The 18,030-nt window shown below is 37.3% G+C and overlaps 1 protein-coding gene across 2 annotated transcripts in view; it reads left to right on the top strand.

Moving 5' to 3' along the window:
• Positions 1–18,030, top strand: part of nbas (NBAS subunit of NRZ tethering complex) — a 175,149-nt gene that overhangs the window by 29,394 nt on the left and 127,725 nt on the right. For both annotated transcript variants that reach the window (XM_051874425.1, XM_051874424.1), the window contains exons 20-27: positions 846–950; positions 1,301–1,437; positions 5,696–5,782; positions 5,863–6,016; positions 8,921–9,106; positions 10,359–10,532; positions 11,893–12,026; positions 15,844–15,906. In XM_051874425.1, coding sequence (XP_051730385.1) covers positions 846–950; positions 1,301–1,437; positions 5,696–5,782; positions 5,863–6,016; positions 8,921–9,106; positions 10,359–10,532; positions 11,893–12,026; positions 15,844–15,906 — 1,040 coding nt within the window. The remainder of the gene's footprint in view (positions 1–845; positions 951–1,300; positions 1,438–5,695; positions 5,783–5,862; positions 6,017–8,920; positions 9,107–10,358; positions 10,533–11,892; positions 12,027–15,843; positions 15,907–18,030) is intronic.

Below are 18,030 nucleotides of genomic sequence, written 5' to 3'. Positions count from 1 at the left end.
CATAGTTTCATGCCTGGAAAAAATATTTGTTCAATACATTTCTCAATTCCCACACTTTTGGCTGAGAGTTAATTTTTTATGCTGTCAACACCTATTTAGTATTCAGCAGCTGTCATTCTAATCCCTTGATGTGATTTATGCTGGTATGTGGAGGTTAGCCAATTATAACCATATATAATTTCCATATAGAAGTCTTAAAGGCACAGTAACAAAAACAGCCTACTTAATTCTAGGGATCAGAGGGAATAATTTTAACCTACACTATGACAAATATGACTATTTTGCAGAAAATGTTGATAAATTATAAACTGATAAAAAATGATGCAAACCTAAAGTATTCTGAAACCATAAACCCACAACAAATGTTGTGACTATGATTTAGAAAGTCATTTAAATCATCTAAAAAACTTCCGCTCACCCTTTTATGAATAAAATGATCAATGTGTGCGTTCATATGTGTTCATATTGTAATGGTTTTTTTCCATTTTGAAAAAGTCATCAGCAGGAGTGTGTCTTCTGTTTCATCCTATTGCATAGTTAATGTCCAGCTCGAAATGTGATGGATGGCCTTTGTCAGGGTTTTCATGTGTAATTGATTTCTATGGGAATAGTTCTGAATGTAACCAGACCTCTGAGACATTAAACACACACGTGCACACACGTACACGCGGCAGCCCTGTCGACTTAAAGGCTGTAATTGTAAATGTCAAAGCGATAAATGTCAGCAGTGTGGACTGGGAGGATTTACCTCAGACATACACGCGTGAGACCCTCTCCTGAACTCTCATGTTTGTTTTGCTTTCTTTCTCTCTGTCTCTTCCTCATCACTCTTGTATTTCCTGCAGGAGATTCTTGGTGGACCTCATGCGGCAGAGCAGCGATTTGATGCTGAGTTTTTCAAGAAGTTCCGCAATCAGAATATTGTTCTGTCAGCAAGAACGTACGCAAGGGTAAATCTCTCTTCCTTTGTTCTCTGTTCATGACGTGAGTGTGAGCGCGAGCGTCTGTAGCAGGGTCCCGCGGTGTGAGTTATAGTCACCATTTCGCTGTTCAAGTGTGTGCGCTCTCAGTAGCGTGTGGTGTAAAATATGGATTCCCCCCATATTCTGAGAGTATTTTAAAGTGTATATGTTTGAAATATGGTCACCTGCCCAATGCAAAGGCTTCTGGGGGTTTGTAATGTGGGAAATATTGCTGCAGAGCATAAAGCTGTCCATAGTTAGTTCTGTCTCATAAATCGTCTATTAATTAATTATCTCTATCAATCGTGTTCCTCTCATCTCGTCTCTTTCTCTCCCAGGAGAGTAACGTGCAGGCGTTGGACATTCTCTTCACTTACCACGGCTCAGAGCTGCTTCAGCACCGGCTTGCCATTCTTTGCAATTTCCCAGAAACCACCTCTCCTCACGAGTATTCCGACCTTCTGCCTAAGGCGGGGTAAGAATTACTTATTAGAGAATACCGATCTTCTGTGAACAGGATAAACAAAACCCACATAAATCTTTTTGAAAGAGCCTAATGGGAAAAGGTCATTTTTAGATGACTGGTCCACTGAAAGAGGTTATTAGGTACTGTTTGCTGTATGACCGAATGAGGAGCTAGTTTAAAGCAGGTTGGTTATGTAAATGAGACATTTTGCAGTGAACTTTATCCATATGCGCTTTAGTCTTTGAGACCTTAAGATTATGAAATAACTGCAGGCTGTGAGGTTACCTGCAGACGCTGAGCTAAAAATAAGTGCTGCTCACCTTCCTTAAGGGATGTGTACACTAGTACTGTTCAAAAGTTTGGGGTTGGTAAGATTGTTTTAAATGTTTTTAAAAGAAGTTATGCTCACCAGAGATACATTTAATAAAAAAATACAGTAAAAACAGTAATATTGAGAAACAGTAATACTGACAAAATGTTAAGTCTTTCCCCGCCAGCTGAGAAAACCGCATTTTAACACCTCCAAAGCCTCACCGTCCTATTCCACTTCCTGGATTAGCATTTCCCTCTGTAACATTAGGCAATTTTCATTTATATGCTGTTTATTGTTGATATTCGCATTATTTTTCATATGCATCTGCTTACATATAAGATCGCTCTGCAGATTTCTGCGTCTCGTCTGTGTTTTTGTTTGGAAGATGCGTAATAGCGCCCCCGAGTGTATAAACCCCAATTCACACCGCACAGACAAACGCCAACCAACACCAACAAACAAGTTTTTACAGACAATTTTATGAAAAATAACTTCACACTGCCCCAACAGACCCCAACAAACACTGATTAAACATCAGTCAGGTGAAAACAAACTCCAACCAACTCCAACAGGGGAAATGCACTGATCAGACAAAACCCAACAAACGTGTTTGTTGGTGTTTGTCTGTGCAGTGTGAATTGGCCTTAACAGTGAAAACATGAAAACACAGAAAATTCTGTGTTTGTCAGGGAAGCATTTCCTCATAAATAACGGAAAATTCTGTGTTTGGCGGGGAAAGAGGTAATTGCTGCAGTCTATTTAAAAATGTTTAATTCATTTGAATGAATTAATTTTAAAAAATCCGTTTGAATGAATGATTCAATGACTCCCTCATAAATACTTGACTTGTTTCATTACTGGATGAATCTGCATTTTTGAACAAATCTCTTGAACGAATAATTCAACAACAAATACATTTTAACGCTCATTTGTCGCCACCTAGTGACATTAGGATGTAATCGATACAATCGCTATTTGAAGCGCCAAGTTACTTTCAAAAGGCGATCTGCTCTATTTTGATCGCTACCGTATAAATCAGTGTTTATATCCCAACTATAAACTTTTAGCTGTTTCATATCTAGATAGACTAACTGCTCTCTCTGTCAGACCATTGTCATTTATGAATGAGATAGCATGTTTGTTTGAGTCGAGATTGCGATTGTTTAACGATTAATCGTGCAGCTCTACTCAAACCAACATTGGACATTTAATAGAAGTGATGTGCATTTCTGTTTTAATTTGATTATTATTGAAGCTCAAACTAGTGAAAGATATATTTTTAGTTTAATACTAGGGGTGTAACGGTACACAAAACTCAAGGATTGGTATGTACCTCGGTTTTAAGTCACGATTCGGTACAGCAGGTGGGGAGCCCTTACTTGAACATTATGCTACTATAATATTAAAGGTTAACAACAGAGCCCAAACTAAATTCAATTGCTATTTATTTTTAGATATAATAATCAACACTCAAATAACAAATTGTATGCAAACAAGGCAGTTTTTGCATTAACTTCTAAATCATGTTTTACTCCAATTCATTTTTGAAATATAATCATTTATACACAGTGGCTGTCATTTTCACAACAGATTTATTTAAACATACATTAAATAATCAAGACATCACTCACAGGTTAAGTAAAATATAATGAATATATAGGCTAATATAGTGCATATATTAAGCGAAAGAGTTCATTTCTCTGGCGAACTAACAAGGTGTGGACACTCTGGCTTTTCTGAGGTAAATGCTACGTGACATTGTTTACAAGCTGTTTTATTGTAATGTCTTTCCGCGGTTAAACACTGATTAAGCGATTACACGAGATATGACCGTTTCAGTAAGTACTGTATCTTTCAACATACCTTCAGATGTTTATTCATGTTTATTCTGCATCTAGTATTAAAGAGGAAGAGACGATCGCGTTGACTCACGCTCCGCGCTGCCGGTTGAACTGAGGCGCCTATACAGAGGTCTGTCACGCCACATCAAAGCGGGTCAAAACGGCATTTTCTGTTTGAATTTCGTGATTTCGTAGACAGAATTTGAAGGATTATCGAAGGTAACAAAACGCAGAGCTCATTGCTATTATTGGTGGTTAGGCTACAACTCTATTCTTCGTGTAGCATACTGCTTTCGTCCGCCTGTCTTTGTCCGTTGTCGTAATTCACCAGGAAACCGAAAGGTTCCCAAACAGGAGACCTTAATGTTGCACCGTACCGAAAGCCCTGTATGGAAACGGTTCAGTACGAATACGTGTACCGTTACACCCTTATTTATTACATATTATTGCTGATTCAAATCTGGTTCCTTGTTTACATTTCCAGTACATTTGATAGATTCACAGCTGTAATTTTTCCTGGTGAGTTTTCAGCTCCTTTTAAAAAGAGCGATTTCTAGCCATATCCTGAAGAGAGGAGGTGATAAAAGTCAGGGACTACATCTGCAGGACAGAGTTTTCTGCCCTTACTCCGAAAGACCTTGGATATTTGAGTCTAGAACAATGTGTAACACAGCCATTATATATAAGAGCAGACAAGTCTTGAGCTCAGATGTCTTAAATGTCAAACATCAGATATCCCAAGACAGCCACTGAGATTGAATCACTGACCTCTCTGTTACCAGCAACATCCTGAGTGACCGGCAAGTTCATCCTTACACTTTTACTTTTGTGCTTCACTACTGCTTTCAGTGCCATTTCTCTCCCCCCCCCCCTGAAATAAGGAAAAGTGGTTTAGTGTAGAAACTTAGTTTAGTTAGATGTGTATTTAAGGAGCAATTAATCACAAGTGGCAGGCAGCTGTACGTAACATCCGTAATATTACATGAATGATTTGTCATAATTACTTTCTTTTGACAGCAGTATTTAAATAGACTTCAGTTTTGCTTTAATTTCCATTTCAACACATAGTTGAGGAAGATAGAAGAAATGAGATTTTGCAGATTTGAAGGTGCTAATATGGTGAATGCTTTTGTGGCGTCGGGTAAAACATCCTTAGGGATTTCGTGCAGATCTTTTTCGCCGATGACACTATAAAGTGCACCGTCTCTTTTGACGCCTTCAGAACTCAGACATGAAAGACTGATGTAATTGCTCGCACTAAATATATACATGAAAAGTATCAAAACAGAGGAAACAGGCAATAGCTTTACACCTACGCATAAACTGATGTGGGGACTTGGTGAGAGCTTGTGTTGCTCTGTTTTGTACATATTGTAACATTGCAATGTTTTTGTTAGGTAGGTGGTTATACACGCTTTGGTTTGTGTGTGTGTGTGTTTGTATGGGAGTATGCTGATTTAGTGGACAGGTTTGTGTGTGTTAAGAGAGAGAGACACACAGAGTAAAGGCATTTGTAACTCTCCCCCCCCCCCCCTAATGTTCCAGTAATGGGGGTGACAGAATAGATTTAGTGTATTGGATTCGGTCGCCCTCCTTCCGCCCATTCTCTCTTATGGAGGTCAGTCGCCTCTGCAGTGAACATCCATCACGGCTCAGCAGCTGGAGGCCGGTTTCCGAGTCTCCCCGGCCTGTGAGCGCTAACAGCACTGCTGCAGGACCCTCGCTGTACCAGTGGTCTCTCGCCATCTGCTGTCTCTGCTGGAAAGAAACACAGCCAAATGAAGTTTTCTTTTAGCCTTTTTTTTTTACCGACTCTGTTGTAGAAGGTTTAGAGTCTTGTATATAGTGATATATTAGCCAGGTTGATAAATGTGCAGCGGAGACAGACATTTGACAGTATTTTTGTAGTTTTCTTAGATTTGAATATTTTATTTTCTAGATTAGATATTTTATTATTATTTTTATTTTATTTATTTTATATACATTTGGTCATCTTCTAATGTTTTGAATTCTTCAGAATTAGCATTTGTTGTTTAAATTTCTTGCTTAGTTACTGATAATAATCTTTTTGTTGGTTCATTCCTTTGTTCTTTTATTCTCTCTTTCTTCCTAGTGTGGATAAGAAGGGTAATTTGGCTTTGATTCCTTGGGAGGAGAGTCGACACAGAGAGCTAGACTGGTGTGAAGTTCCTGAGTGCAGGTAAGATCACATCAGTGCTTGTGATCTGGTTTTTGAAATCTTTGTTTATCACTGATGATTGTGTGCATTCTTTTCTTTAGAGGAGTGGTGGAGCACAGCCCAGTGGATGACTGTCACTTCTTGTATGAAGAACAGCCAGAACTGGAGAGGTTTCGTAGCGCCAAACCCTCTATCACACTGCTGACTGAGTGGTATCTGACCAGGGCACAGGACATAGAAAGCAATTCCCGCCAGGTACACGAGCGCACGCACTGATAGAGGCTGACACTCAAACACGTATCAAAGCACATCGTTTTCTTTTGCACTTTCGCTTGACTGACACCTTACTCGGCTGAAAAACAAACAACTTCATCAAATACACATACAGATGCACATCTGACTCAGAGAAGATTTGCTTCCTTCCAGAGTGACAGTTACTGCTGTCCCAGAGGGCTGTTAGTGTGGTGAGATCAAATGATAACAGTGTATCTGTCTACTGTGGGCTCCTAATGGAGAGATATCTGAACCATTATGAGACCAGACTGAGCTTCTGAACCCCTCTTTGTTTCTTTCTTTCTTTCTTTCTTTCTTTCTTTCTTTCTTTCTTTCTTTCTTTCGTCCTTTTGTCCTTTCTTTTGTCTGTCTTTCTTTCATCTTTCGTCCGTCTTTCTTTCATCTTTCGTCTGTCTTTCTTTCATCTTTCGTCCGTCTTTCGTCTGTCTTTTTTCTTTGTCTTTTTTTGTCTTTCGTCTGTCTTTCGTTCGTCTGTCGTCCGTTTTTCGTCTGTCTTTCTTTCCTCTATTTTTCTTCTTTCTTTCTTTCTGTCTGTCTGTCTTTCGTCTGTCTTTCGTCTGTCTTTCGTCTCTTTCGTCTCTTTCGTCTCTTTCGTCTGTCTTTTTCATCTGTCGTCTGTCTTTCGTTTGTCTTTTTTCTTTGTTTGCTTTTTGTTTGTCTTTCGTCTGTCTTTCATCTGTCGTCTGTCTTTCGTTTGTCTTTTTTCTTTCTGTCCATCTTTCTTCCATCTTTCGTCCGTCTTTCGTCTGTCTTTTGTCTCTTTCTTTCTTTCCTCTGTCTTTCATCCATCTTTCTTTCTTTCTTTCTTTCTTTCTTTCTTTCTGTCTTTCTTTCTTTCTTTCTTTTGTTCGTCTGTCTTTCATCTGTCTGTCTTTCTTTCCTCTATCTTTCATCTGTCTTCTTCCTTCCTTCCTTCCTTCCTTCCTTTCTTTTCGTCCATCTAAAAAACTTAAAAATGTCCTCATTTTTGCACAATTGCTTTTTATTTTACTGAAAGTTACAGCTGCGGTGGGGTCCAATTTGCATTTCATTTGCATTCTTGTCATTTAATTAACATTTTTTTGTTGTTATAAATTATATATTCAGCTTAAGATTTGACTAAAAAGCTAAATTAAAAAATGAATTTAAAGTAAAACGTGCTTATTGTACGAAAGTCATCTATTTTTTATATATATATATATTTTATATATTTTACATATTTTATATTATCTAAATTTAAAAGTAATTGGAGCCTAGATCTTTCGGTAGTAATGCCATTTGAAAAAAGAACGAGTATAATCAGTTCGAAAAATATTTGTATATTTAGGGTGCTTTCGCACTGGCAGTTTAGTTCGAAATTGGTAATGTGAAAGCTGTCATGTGGGACCCGGGAGTGCACCGGGGTACCGGACCCGAGACTACCTGTAGAAGGTGGTCTGAGTTCAGTTGCACTGGAACTGTGGCACGATTCGCGTGAATATGAAAGCAAGTCTGACTCGGGTGAGCACTTGTTCAGGAAGGTGAGTAATACGTCATTAGTTGAACAAAACACATGTAAGAGATGACAGTGATTGATTGATTTATCTTGGATACGAGCAAGAAATCTGCATCCAAATTTTTGTCTCGGTTTTTCGGCCCTGTATTTCCAGAATTTTCTTTTTCAGACAAGAATTTTAATTTAGGTCTATCTCTAGTCTTAAACTTTTTGTCCCCACTGTATGACCATTATGACAACCATCACTCAGCTGTAGGCACAGCCTGTTTCAAGAAGTGGTGCAGAGCGGGAGATACATCACTCTGTCAGGACAGAGGTTAAAGCAAGGAGAGAGGGCTGCTCTGAGAGAGCTTTGACATGTGAAGTGAGGGAAGGAAGACGGGAGGTGCCTAGGAGCAGATTGAAAGTAGATCCAGTTTAATAAAAGGGTGTGAGATCCGTTTGTCTGAGGGCTGCCTGGCTGTTTGGTTCTTACGGCCAAACATGATGGAGAAATGTTTGTGCGTGTGGAGATCAATACTTATGATTAATCAGGTGTGCGTAAATAAGCATGTGCTGTTTGCAATCATTTGTTTGTAAGGCAAATACACGTACTAGTTTTGTACCTGATTTAGTGTCTGTATTAAGCAGCACTGCTTGTAATGAGTGTTGTAGCAAAGGCAGCTTTGCTCTGGAGGTGTTTGGCTCTTGTTAACTCCAATGTCAAGGGTTTCGGTTCTTACCAGGTGGGAAAACAGCAGCAATCATTTCCTCTATGCAGGCATCCACTATTGATTGGCTCCATGCTCTGCCTGTCAACTGGTAGAGGGATACCAATCGTCAGCTCATGATGTGAACTGTATTGATGGGCTGCTGAGGCGGGTGGGATTTCATCGACTGGTTCTACATTTTACGCATCTGTTAGAGGATTTTTACTTGTAGCGTTCTTTCTTTTTTATCGTTGGTCTTTTGTTTTTTGCATCTCTGTTGTATTTGATCTGGCAGTTTTCATAGATTCAGATTTTCACTAAATAATTTTACACACTCTTTCAACAGTTTTCTGTGTTTTTTCAAAACATCAACAGCGTTGTGTGATTTCTAAGAACCCAGTATACAAAACATGCAACAGTTGCGTACAGTAGCTGTACTCCTTTTCATCATTAAATTATGGTGAAAGAACTTTTTTTAAATAGCTAATTTATTCCTAGTAAATAGTCCCACTTGGGCCTGTTTACAAAAATGAAGTAAAATGTAGTGAATTTTTAAAATATTGATTCCAGAAGAGGAATGATTATGTTAGCGCTCTCTCTCTCTCTCTCTCTCTCTCTCTCTCTCTCTCTCTCTCTCTCTCTCTCTCTCTATCTGATAATGCATCTAATAGATTGCTTATGTTTTTTGATTGGTCCACACAGGTTGATTGTTCCCTGTCTCTGGTGCGTCTGGGAAAAGAGCAGAACATTCCTGGGCTGGAGGTGCTGTGCGACGACCTGGTTACCATGGAGACACTGGTGTACGAGACGTCATGTGACCTGAGTCTCACACTAAAGGAGCTGCAGCAGCTCAGGGACATTGACAAGCTCCGCCTTCTCATGAAAAATGTATGTTCTGAGGTTGTGCTCTCTTTGTTGACTGTCTACAGTCTCCTTCAACACTTGTATTATTATGTTAACATTTATCACTGCAGTCTAGATGTAGTGCAGACATAATATAATGTTTTATTCTTGTCTGTAGTGTCAGCAGCCACACTGTAAACACCTCATATTGATTTAACCCTTGTATTATGTTCGAATTCTGGGTACGATTTTTATGTTGCGGGTCAAATAGAAGGCAATTGGATTGCCTTCTATGCAGTGGAAATTTCTTTGGATAAAAATATCTGCCAAATGCATAAATGCAAATTGAAATATCCTCAGGGTTTTTTTTGAGAAACGGACATAAAAAATAATTTTTTTTTTTTTTTTTTCTGTGCAGCTGCGGTTAACCATGAAATTGTGGGTCAAATTGAACATCAAAATCGTCAGCTTTTGCACACTCATTCCACAACACCTTTTTGTGTGTGTCAACTTTGCAGGCATGTTCATGACCCTAAATTAGAAATTGTCACAAAATTTAAAAAAAATATATCCTAGGTTAACCAGTATTTCCGACAACTCAAATAATACAAATTATTTACACCTCCGTTTATCTAAGCAGTCATACATACTGTATATTCAGTCAGCTCTTTACATTAATGAGCAGCACTAGTGTAAATGATAGATCTGTGAGAGTGTGTGTAGATTTGTGTTTACAGGGTGGTCTCATTACAACTGCAGAAAGCACATCCAGTGGGCTTGTTTGGATTTAATGCTTTCATTAAAAATGATTTAATACTCATTTGCTCGTTTAAGGGGAAACGCTGGGTGGGTGAAACACCATCTTAGCATCTGTTTACTAGTGATACTTCTAATGTTTTCTGAGGGAATACTCAATTCAATCTGAAATAGACTTTCTTTTACTCACCCTCATATCTTTCCAGACCCCTTTGACTTACTTTCTTCTGTGGAACATAAAAGGAGATAAAAAAATAAAAAAAAACACTTTAAAAATGATCTGAATGATTTGTTCATGCAAAAGGACGTCCTTTTTGAAGCTTTTTTGAGGCATGTTTTATTTATTGTAATTGGAAAAACCAGTACATTCTTCAGAATTGCTCATTTTGTGTTTAGTTAAAAGAAAGTCATACAGGTTTGGAAAGACACAAACTGTTCTTTTAAAGCTACTTTATTTGTGTTTTTACCTATAGTATTGTGAGTGAACAGAAGATGCTGTCATTTACAGACTGTTGAACATCATGATTTCTTTCTGATTTAGTCCAGTGTGGATCGATACGTGAGGAATTCATTCCAGTGGATGGTCCCGTTTCTGCACCGCTGTGAGGGACAGCGGGTGGGCTCTGCCTCCAGTCTGCTGAGAGAGTACCTGGTCACCCTCGCCGAAGAAGATCTCGCACTCCCACTCAAAATCTTCCAGCACTCAAAGCCAGATGTAAGCCAAACACGTGTACTTGACTATCCAAACAAGAACATATGGTACTTTTTTTTTTAAATACATTTTTATATTATATAATTATAAAATACTAATGATTAACCCTAATCAAACATTCTAACCAGTACCCCTTCATGAAAACATTTTTTATTTGTAAAAAAAAAAAAAAAAAAAAAAAAAAACTTTAATAATTATTAATTTTATGTAATTGTTTTTATTTTCCAATTAAGGACATTCCTGGATTACCCCGGTTTGGGGAAAAAAAAAAAAAAAAAAAAAAAAAATGTGTGTGTGTGTGTATATATATAATATATATAATATATATAATATAATGTGTATATATATATATATATATATATGTGTGTGTGTGTGTGTAGTATATATAGAAATTTAGCCTGTACACATATTTTTGTGAGGATGTTCTGTTGACTTGTGTTGCCTTTAAATAAAAATAATTATTAATATCACTTCGCATCCCTAATAGACTTATAGACATTTTGGGCACTTTTATGAGCTATGAAGACAGTATCAGAAATATGCACCACACAAATATAGAAAAACAAGTACACACACACTGTCACACTATTGTGTACTCATCTGATTTACTATTGAAATTCAGTAGTGTGGCACTGCTTCCCCCTTCATGATAAATTGCTTGTGCTTTTCCTCGTTTATAAGTCTCTTTGGATAAAAGTGGCTGCTAAATGAATAAATGTAAGTAATTTAATGTGTCACACACACAGATGCACTCATATAAGAGGGATGCAGTGAAATGGTTAGAGGAAGAGTCATTCCAATTCTGAGTCCAAAGCAACAAAAGACCTTCAGACACACACGTACACGCTATCTCACACGGCCATGATAAAAATTTATGGCCAGTTTACACGTCTGAGGCATCAGTTTCCCTCACAGGAAATTAATAAAAGCGGTTAGAGAGAAATCAGGTGTATGAGATTGTACATGTGTGTTTGTGTTTCTTTTTGTGTTTGTGTGTGTCTGTGAATCAGCCTTGCACATTCAATGTTCTATGAAATGAAATCCAATCTAATCCACACTAACATGATTTTTAGTGTGCTTGTGTGTGCATCTGTGCGTGAGTTACTGTTGTCTGAGAGGAGGTGGGATGAAGTGGCTCTATATTAATACACGAAGGTCATTTATACAAAGTTATGTTCTGTTATATAGGTTTACAAAGTTGTTAGTTGTTTCAAAACCTCCCTATACAGCATTTTTGAGGTTTACAAAGACATTAAAATATGCTAATGATGCTTAAAATTGCTGTCTAGGTAGGTTCTTTGTTTTGTCAGTAATTTACACTTAACAATGATTATGATGACAGTGTGTGTTTGTTTACCTGCAGTGTCATCCCAGAATCATTGGAGATTCAGATGAGCTTATGTCCGTGGCATTGGAGTGTATCTACAGCTGTGAGAGAGATGACCAGCTTGCACTCTGCTACGATATACTGGAATGTCTACCACAGAGAGGATATGGGTGAGCAACTCGCTATCACACAACTGTGAACAATTTTTTATGGTAGTATACACTACATTTATACAACATATTTATATATAAAGAACAACAATTCTTTCTGGTTCTTGAATCTGATTGGCTGAGAGGTCTTTCCAGCCATGCGATATTCTACCATTATCGCCATGGGAACCGTTTCACTGTTTGAATCACTCCGCTGTCAAAATTCTCACAGCGAGTGTCATGGCGGACGAGCAAACCCACCATATTTTTATAGATACTACTGTTATTTTGTAACGGAATGTAGTTTTAAGAGTTTATTTTAGGCAATAATATAGTTGTTTAGACCTCAGATATGCGATTTATATGTAAACATAGCGCCTATTTGAAAATTTGTTTAGACTCATTCGGAGATGTGAGCTCAGCGACCGTTCAGTGCTCATGTACCCACAGAGAACAGCTTCATCTCGGCCAGTCCTTTGGGAATTTTCCGCTGGCTAGGACTTTGTTTTGTGTATATCAAATGGGCAATCTTTGGTCTTTTACCTGTTATCTATTCTATTTTGTTTTTTTTACTTAATCTATTACTTGTTCCTGAGCTAATAGATTTGGCTTAAGGGCTATATTAATTTTCATAACCTTATATTTACTTTGAAATTAAATCCTGTAAGAACTAGAGTGCTGCTTTTGTACGTTTGACTGAACTGTTTGCTTTGTGTTTATTTCCTATTTTACTTCTTATACTGTTATAATGGCTATTGCTGTTAATTTAAATATTATTGATCAATAAATAATATTTTATATAAATGACATGCCATATTTTTTGGTATTGAGAAAGAGCCCGTTAGTGATTTGGAGGGTTCACACTTTGAAGGCAGAAAGACACATGCTGTGCTAATAATGCTAATTGCATGGCTACGAGTGTGATATTGCTCATATCTTTTGCAAGAAATTGATACTTTTATGCCGCAAGGATGCATTAAATTGATCAAATTATACATGTCTATATTGTCATTGTAACAAAGGATTTTAGTTTCAAATAAACGCTGTTCTTTTGAACTTTCTATTTTGAACTTTCTATTCCACACCACTTTCAACTAACAATAATAATAAGTGCTCTTTAGCACAAAATCAGCATACAGTGTTGGGTAAGTTACTTCAAAAAAGTAATTAATTACTAATTACTAATTACATCATCAATGTTGTATTTAAAATACTTTTCTAATTACTCTGTCTGAAAAGTAATTTAATTACTCAATAAGTAATTCAACTCATTACTAATTACTTCTTAAAATCCCTATAAACCTTGACCGGATAGACAATAGAAAGGAAACTCTAATAGGTCTAATAGTAGTAAAAATAGAGTAATCAAATATAAAATAACTCTGCGTAGTCATAACTGTATAAATTAAATATAGATTAATCCTTATTAAAGCTTTTCTTTTGTTGTTTGATTATCATTTATAATACAGACAGCCAATAGTAGACAGTAGCATGTTTTAAAGGCTGCTGTCACTAAGGCCTAATAGACGGAGACAATATGTTGTTACACATGCTGTTCACATTCACATAACCAACGCGAATATGCCAAGATGGGCATTTTGACATAACTGTGTGTGTATTTGAACGTTTATGTGTAATAAACCGCAAAAATCTGACACTCGCGAGAGGCGGCTATGTGTGCGCTTTGGTTGAGAGCGCACTGACTGAAGACCGTCTCTCAGAGAGCGCGCGCAGTTTTTTCTCTTTAGGACATAGCTTACATTTTACCGTAATGTTCTTGCCTACCTGTGTCAAAAAAGTGAAGTAACTGGAATATTTCCATTCTGCAAAACAGCCACTCGCTTCTGCCGACATCTTCAGATGTCAATCAAACTCCCGGCGAAGGGTCAATTAAGGTAACGCGTTACACCCAACACTGTCAGCATATGACAATAATAGTGGCTAAAAATTTAGCTTTGCCATATCAGGAATCAATTATATTGTAAGATGTATTTTAAAATAGAAAACTAGATCTTCTGAATTATAATTTCACAATCTGACTGTTTTTGACTGTAATTTTGATTAAATACATGCAGCCTTGGTGAACATAAAAAACAAACCAAAAAAATCTTACTGACCCAAACATTTTAAATGATAGTGTATTTTTTGTCATATTCATTTTTAGTTTAATTTTAATTATATGTTTTATTTTTTAAAATTCTTATTGTCTTTTTTTTTATTTTATTTTTTTTATAAAAAACACAGCTTGATTTTGGCCTTAAGGTCGGACAAAAGCGGAAAAGCAGCCAGTGTAATTATAGATGTAATTGAATGCAGTTATTTTTAAAATATAATTAAAAAATGTGTGTATATAATAAGTGCGTTCTATCAAATGATTAATTAAGCTAAAGTAGTTAAAGACACTTCATATAAAGTGGGTCCAAAGCTGGCCATTGAAATCAACTACTCATGGCCCCTCAAATTCAAAACGTGTTCTGGCAGTGCTGTCACACAAACCCTGTCAAACACACACACACAAACACACACAATTAGCACATGTGTGCACAGTTGTCAGTAAGCCCCTGATTAGCTCATTATTAGCACAGCATGTGTCTTTCTGCCTTCAAAGTGTGAACCCTCAAAACCTCTCAGCGTTCCTTATTATATTCCTGCTGTCTTTAGACATCTTGGAGACTGAGAGGCCTGTCACTCGACCGCATACATTGATATTAAATATATGTCTGCAGTCTTTGGAATGCAGATGAAGTGTTAGCGTATGTGCAAAGGGTTGGTGATTTTTCTAGCACTTAATTCTCTTGTGGGGCAACAAAATAACACATTTACACCAAAAATAATGTGATATGTGAAATTTGGCATCAGTTATATCCTGAGGGTTCGGCATTGTTATGCTAAAAACAATTTTGATACATTCTACAAATGCCATCTGCCTTTTTCTCATTCTCACTTTCACTCAATCTGTTGTTGGAAAATCTCACTGTACCTTTGCAAAGACCCTAATGTGTTTTTACACAACCATTGTTGTCAAGGGATCAATGCTTTAGGGCTTTTCCAGAGCCCTTCCTATTATCTTTTGCTGCTTCTGGAGAAAAGAGGGTGTGTTTGTGAATGCTTTTCAGATATGGGATGGGGAGATGAATTGGATTACTGAGGGGAAAAAAACTAAAATACAAAAATCTTTTTTTAGTAAAACTTGGGAAGTGCCTAGGGAAATAGAGAAATTGTGCAATCAGTTTAGTTTAGACCTAAGAAGTCTGAGTTTTATCAGCAACAAGTTTTTTGAGCTTCAGACATCATCTCCATGGCAACCGGCCTCTAAAGCAGAATTGCACATGATTTCTGCTTAGGTTCAGATAAGGGGCACAGCTTTAAAAAAACAAAACTTGTAAACAAAACTCAAAAAAAAATGGCAGTTGCTTGGCTGCTAAAATATCTGCAATAATTTAACGAAAAATGCTTAAATGTTACTTGCAAATGTTTTTTAGTCAGAACACTCCTACTTTTGAATGGCTGTCAGTGGAGAAAGATGTTTTTTGGGTCCAGATGGTGGTACAACATCTACCAGCAGGCATTAAATGGACCATGCTAACCTGTCGTGTTTTTTGACCTTGTCTTGGGATCAAATACAAAAAAAGTATTGAGTAATCATAGAGACATCTATAACCAGTGCACTTAATAATAAATAACAAATAACCAGCATGACTGACATACCAAAGCACTGACCTGGTGACATTGTCAGATAATGGAAGGTTAAAATCTTGAAAGTGACTTTTGTTTAATGCAGTCTGTGAGCGTTTAGACAGCTGATCTTTGATCTTGTTTGCTTCTCTCTCTTTCTCAGACCAGACACAGACACTACAAAAGCCTTGCATGACCAAGTGGACACTCTTGAGAAACACTTGAGGTAAGAAGATACAGACTGAGTCAAGTCAAATTTATTGGTCTAGCACTTTTCACAATACACACTGTTTCAAAGTATAACTTGAGAGAAGGTCATACAGTTAGGTCTATAATGCCTTAACATTGCATTAAGTGTTATACCACAGTATCTCAGGCACACGGCTGAACATTCAGTTTAATCTAAGGCCCTGTTTACTCCTGGTATTAAGATGCGTTTTGGTCAATCAGGTCACAAGTGGACGATGCTAAATACAGGTGTAAACCTGCAGGTGTAAAAATGTTTTGAGCTTGTCCACTTTCGTCCACTTCCAGAGGTAGTCAAAAACGCATTCGACCGGATTGCTTTCGTAGTGTAGATGCTCATGTGGTCGAATGCCTCTCTCTCCGCCTACTGACTTAAACATTATGGGAATCACGCTTGCCAGATGGGATTTAAACTTTGTTGGCTGAAGACCCTTGGTGTGAAGACAAAAAAATGTACCAAGCACAATGTTCTCAAAAAACATTCCTGATTTTTAACATGCACTTAGCGCATGCGGCATGGTCTTGCAGCTATCAGAACAGAAACGAAAGCTGATGCTCTGTGTATGTTTTTTTCTGTCGTCTCTCGATACGCAGAGCATCAGCTTTCGTTAAGATATGTAACGCACCTGGAGAGCTTATTTTGTCCATTAGATCGAAAGATCTGAAAAAAACCCATATATTTACCCGCCCATAGACCCTTCCCTCAAAGAAATCAGGACAGAAGTGGTTGAAAAGTGGACAAAAGCCAATCAAAACAGCTTCACTTGTTTGAACTGCGGCACATGATTCAATTATCAGCTCTGCCCAAAAAACACCGCAGCGTGAGCTCAGAGCGAATGCAATCACTGTCTCAATCATGTGACCACTAAACAGCGCTGCGAGATCCATTGATAATCGTTAGAATATAGTAGAGTTTAAAGCCAGGTGAAACAGCGCTGACTTTCTCAACAATGATGTGGAAAACAGGAGAAACATTGTGCCACAGCGATCCAGTTAGAAGGCTTTTCAATTCACAAATCGCCAACATTTACCATGGATTTAGTGTAGTAACACTAAATGTAACCATTGTATTGTGGCAGAAATGTGGGATATTTATATCAAATTTTGTTGTATTATTAATATAGACATATTAAATGTATTAAAGGAGAAATGGAATATAATTACAGTATTTTTTGTTATTAAGCTGTATCAGTTTTTGTGCATTTGTTTTTTAAATGTGCTTAGGCTACTGTTTTTTCATAACAAATACTACAGAAACCATATAATTACTTTTTACCATGGCAATCGTTTGTGTTTTTTCCTGCCGTTATCATGATCTACAAATTTATGATACAATGGAAGACCAATGGCTATTTAATAAGAGTAAAGTCCTAACTCAGCATCTTTAATACGAAAGAATGAGGTCTCGCGCTGGAATTGGCGTGGAAAAAACGGACGCCATTGTTACTGTTCGTATCACTGTGTATTAAGAGTTGAGGAAGCCTCCAGAGCCGAAATTCAGATATGGTGGTGGACCAAATACAACAGACTGGGCTGTCTGACCAATCAGAGCAGAGTAGGCTTGCAGAAAGGAGGGTTTTATACAGACTGAATCTTCTAACAAACCGTTCAGACTCTTTGAGAAGGTGATTAGGTGATGTACAATCTATATTATGAGAAAATGAAAGTGTTTTTGACCTTGAATGCATGTAATCCTATTGTAGGAGACCTCCAAAACAAAATTAGGAACCATAATGGCATAATAGGGGCAGTTTAAATTTTACCCTATAAAAATTAGGTTGTTAAATTTTTTACAGATGTTACCGTTTTTGTTAATGAGAATATTTTACATCTGCATCCCAACTCAGGCTTAAGCTACTGTCAAATGTGCCTTTCCAAGAGACAAAACATATAATATTATTAATACGCCCTGACACCCTGGTGCTATCAAATCAGGCGCTGGTGCCACCATCTGTTGAACTTGTTGGCATCGATGCTACTCCTCTCAAATGTTAGTCTGGAGCCCTGTGATTGCTGAATTTTTAGCCGTCATTACTCCAGTCTTCAGTGTCACATGATACTTATGAAATCATTCTAATATACTGATTTGATGCTCAAGAAACGT

The sequence above is a fragment of the Ctenopharyngodon idella genome, chromosome 20 (genome assembly GCF_019924925.1).
Source record: "Ctenopharyngodon idella isolate HZGC_01 chromosome 20, HZGC01, whole genome shotgun sequence".
Classification (NCBI taxonomy): Eukaryota; Metazoa; Chordata; class Actinopteri; order Cypriniformes; family Xenocyprididae; genus Ctenopharyngodon; species Ctenopharyngodon idella.
This window is presented reverse-complemented; position numbering and strand designations above follow the sequence as displayed.